Below are 3322 nucleotides of genomic sequence, written 5' to 3'. Positions count from 1 at the left end.
GGATAGCATGTGGCACCGGTACAAATATATGCATCATGAAATTCGCACGATTGCAAACTACCAGTAGGTGGCATTCACTCATTGCCAGTAGCCTTTGTTGATTACAACTTGGCACCGCAGTTTTCTCCGTGATAACTCATAACTAATTAGTAAGTTAGTGAGTAGATTGCTGTCTAAAGAAAATTAGTGAATTCATCTAATGATGTGCTTCCGTCTGGCTGTCCGGCCGCCTCCATTATACATACCGTGCGCCGTCGGTGTACCTGCCACGGCAAAGATTCCGCAGAGTGCAAACAAGGAACAACTCATTAAACCATCGGAATTTTACCTGCTGCTCCGGAGGACAGCCCACCACATGCAGGCGTGTGGACACTCCGGCGCTATATATTTCCCCGGCGCCAGTTCATCATCAGCAGCAGCAGCTCAAGCTTCTCCGGATCAACTAGCCATCGTCGTTTCTTGCATAGCCAAGAAAGAAACAAGCTTCCAGGGCTGCGACGATGGTTGCGCTGATGCTCGCGGCGGTGGCGGCGACGTGCGGGCGGGCGCAGCTGCACGACAAGTTCTACAGCGAGTCGTGCCCCAGCGTGGAGGACGTCGTGAGGAAGGAGATGGTGAGGGCTCTGTCACTAGCGCCTAGCCTCGCCGGGCCGCTCCTCCGGATGCACTTCCACGACTGCTTCGTCAGGGTAAGCTACATTTGCATGCATGTTGTCTGTCCTGCCCGTACCCTATTGTGTGCGGCGGCCTGACCAGTGACCGCCATTAATTAATGCAGGGGTGCGACGGCTCGGTTCTGCTGGACTCGGCCAACAAGACGGCGGAGAAGGACGCGCAGCCGAACCAGACGCTGCGAGGCTTCGGGTTTGTCGAGAGGGTGAAGGCCGCGGTGGAGAAGGCCTGCCCCGACACCGTCTCCTGCGCCGACATCCTCGCCCTCATTGCCAGGGACGCAGTATGGCTGGTGAGTAGAGTACTCCTACTATGCCATTTTTCAAATGACACGGTACGTGTGGAAGCCAAATTCTAATGCTGCTCGATCATGGTTTCTCCAGAGCAAGGGTCCAGTCTGGACAGTTCCTCTGGGCCGGCGAGACGGCAGCGTGTCCATTTCCAACGAGACCGACGCTCTGCCACCCCCGACCTCCAACTTCACCGTGCTCACCCAGCTCTTCGCCGCCGTGAACCTTGACGCAAAGGACCTTGTCGTCTTGTCCGCCGGGCACACCATCGGGACGTCGCACTGCTTCTCCTTCTCCGACCGGCTCTACAACTTCACCGGCATGGAGAACCCCAGCGACATTGACCCCACGCTGGAGCCGCAGTACATGATGCGGCTAAAGAGCAAGTGTGCCAGCCTCAACGACAACACCACACTCGTGGAGATGGACCCCGGCAGCTTCAAGACCTTCGACACCGATTACTTCAAGCTGGTGAGCAAGCGGAGGGGCCTCTTCCACTCCGACGGCGCCCTCCTCACCGACCCCTTCACCCGCGCCTACGTCCAGCGCCATGCCACCGGAGCATTCAAGGACGAGTTCTTCGCCGACTTCGCCGCCTCCATGATCAAGATGGGCAACGCCAACCCGCTCACCGGAAGCCAGGGCGAGATCAGGAAGAAGTGCAACGTGGTTAACCATTAAGCCACCGAAGAAGTACAAGGCTGTTTTGATTTGTGATCATGTTTTTCCCCTGTAAATTGTTGTAAGATTGTCATAGCTCCTTTCTCTTTCAACTTTTTTTATTTAATTTATTGTTTCGTTACAACCATGTAAATTTCTTGTACACACGACGAACACTTTGAAATTGCCACATCCGACGTGTCGTGCGTTGTCATCTGGTGCGCTTACTAGTATTGTCTAAGTTGTATTGTTTTATTTTTGGTTGTTACATAAATAATGTTTTGTTGTGTTTTTTGTTTTATCTTAGGGCACCATAATGTTTCATATGTACTAGTAAAAAGAAGAGTTATAGTTAGACTATTTTAATTTAGTTACTTTACGGACCGGTTGCATAGCGGCTAACAGCGTTACCAATATTTTGGGCGTTGGTGTGCATTAGTCTCTTCTTGTTAGGAAGTGCATCTTTATGTTCCCCTGTGTATCAGTGAAAAGCAAGTGCACAAGCACGAAGAACAATGGATCCCAGGTAGAAATTCATTTTTCATACATATCCTATAATTTTTATCTACATGTACTCTTTGTTCGTACATGTGAAGATTATACAGTGTGGTAAAAGTCAAAGAAGAGTCATATAGTAGAAGCCAATGAGCAGCTTGGAGCATTACTGCAGTATAAAAGGCACTTTCCATGGTGCTCCCTAGACCAACCATATATATCACTTTTCCTCTTTTTTGCTGGAAAAGTTTCCGATCTATTCATCAACTGACAAGGTAGTATAAAGAACACCAGAAGTAAAAATTACATCCAGATCTGTAGACCACTTAGCGACGACTACATGCACTGTAGCGAGCCAAAGACGCGCCGGCGTCATCGCCCCTCACTCACCGGAGGCGGGCAAATCTTGTTGTACTAGACAATCGGGAAATTGTCGTGTTAATCCCTATTGGACCAGCACACCAGTACTAGACAGTCGGGAAGTATTAGTGTTATTAAATAATTATTCAAGAATATTAGTGTTACTATATAATTATTTCAGTTTTTTTGAATTTTTGTCAAATCTGGTCAAATTGTGGACTAACAATGGTCAAACTACTTATTCAAGAAATATTAGTGTTACTAAATAATTATTTCGGTTTTTCTGAATTTTGGTCAAATCTGGTCAAATTGTGGTCAAACTATTTATTCAAGAAAGTGTTACTAAATAATTATTGTTTTGTACAATAATAGTTTCAAACTCAGACAGTGAAATGTGTGACTTCATACTCAAGCTAAACTCCTGAGGGTTAATAGGATTGACATCTTACTATTGTCAGGAAAACAATAAGTGCAGACTTGGAGACGAAGGAGAATAGAACCCGAAAGTTAAGCGTGCTCGGGCTGGAGTAGTGAGAGGGATGGGTGATGATCGGGAAGTTAGATGATTTCGAATGATGAGGGGTGATTAGAGATTAGAGGTTAAATTGAGTAGTGACGAGGGGTGGGTGATTAGAGATTAAATTATAAAATAATTCAGAAATTTGAAAATTGAGAAAAAAAATTCAAAAAAAATACCTTTAGTCCCAGTTGATGTTACCAACTGGGACTAAAGGTGGAGCTGGTGGAGCTCTAGCCAGCGGCCACGTGGAGGGCCTTTAGTCCCGGTTCGTGTAAGAACCGGGACTAAAGGGGGGGGGGGCCTTTAGTAACGACCCTTTAGTCCC

The 3322-nt window shown here is 47.4% G+C and overlaps 1 protein-coding gene across 1 annotated transcript; it reads left to right on the top strand.

Moving 5' to 3' along the window:
* The first annotated feature begins 429 nt into the window (after positions 1–429).
* Positions 430–1836, top strand: LOC123166370 (peroxidase 1). The gene is made up of 3 exons (XM_044584188.1): positions 430–689; positions 779–964; positions 1056–1836. The coding sequence occupies exons 1-3, from the start codon at positions 501–503 to the stop codon at positions 1641–1643; spliced, it is 963 nt and encodes a 320-aa protein (XP_044440123.1). The 5' UTR covers positions 430–500; the 3' UTR covers positions 1644–1836.
* Positions 1837–3322: the final 1486 nt, after the last annotated feature.

This window comes from Triticum aestivum, chromosome 1A (assembly GCF_018294505.1).
Source record: "Triticum aestivum cultivar Chinese Spring chromosome 1A, IWGSC CS RefSeq v2.1, whole genome shotgun sequence".
NCBI classification, from domain to species: domain Eukaryota; kingdom Viridiplantae; phylum Streptophyta; class Magnoliopsida; order Poales; family Poaceae; genus Triticum; species Triticum aestivum.
The sequence above is the reverse complement of the archived record's forward strand: the minus strand, read 5'-3'. Positions and strand labels throughout refer to the sequence as shown.

What these genes read in the sequence shown, in the direction of transcription:
- LOC123166370 (XM_044584188.1), top strand. Translation starts at nt 501, where the DNA reads ATGGTTGCGCTGATGCTCGCGGCGGTGGCGGCGACGTGCGGGCGGGCG. An exon ending in TCCACGACTGCTTCGTCAGG is followed by an intron (nt 690 to 778) that starts GTAAGCTACATT and finishes TAATTAATGCAG; the next exon opens with GGGTGCGACGGCTCGGTTCT. An exon ending in CCAGGGACGCAGTATGGCTG is followed by an intron (nt 965 to 1,055) that starts GTGAGTAGAGTA and finishes TGGTTTCTCCAG; the next exon opens with AGCAAGGGTCCAGTCTGGAC.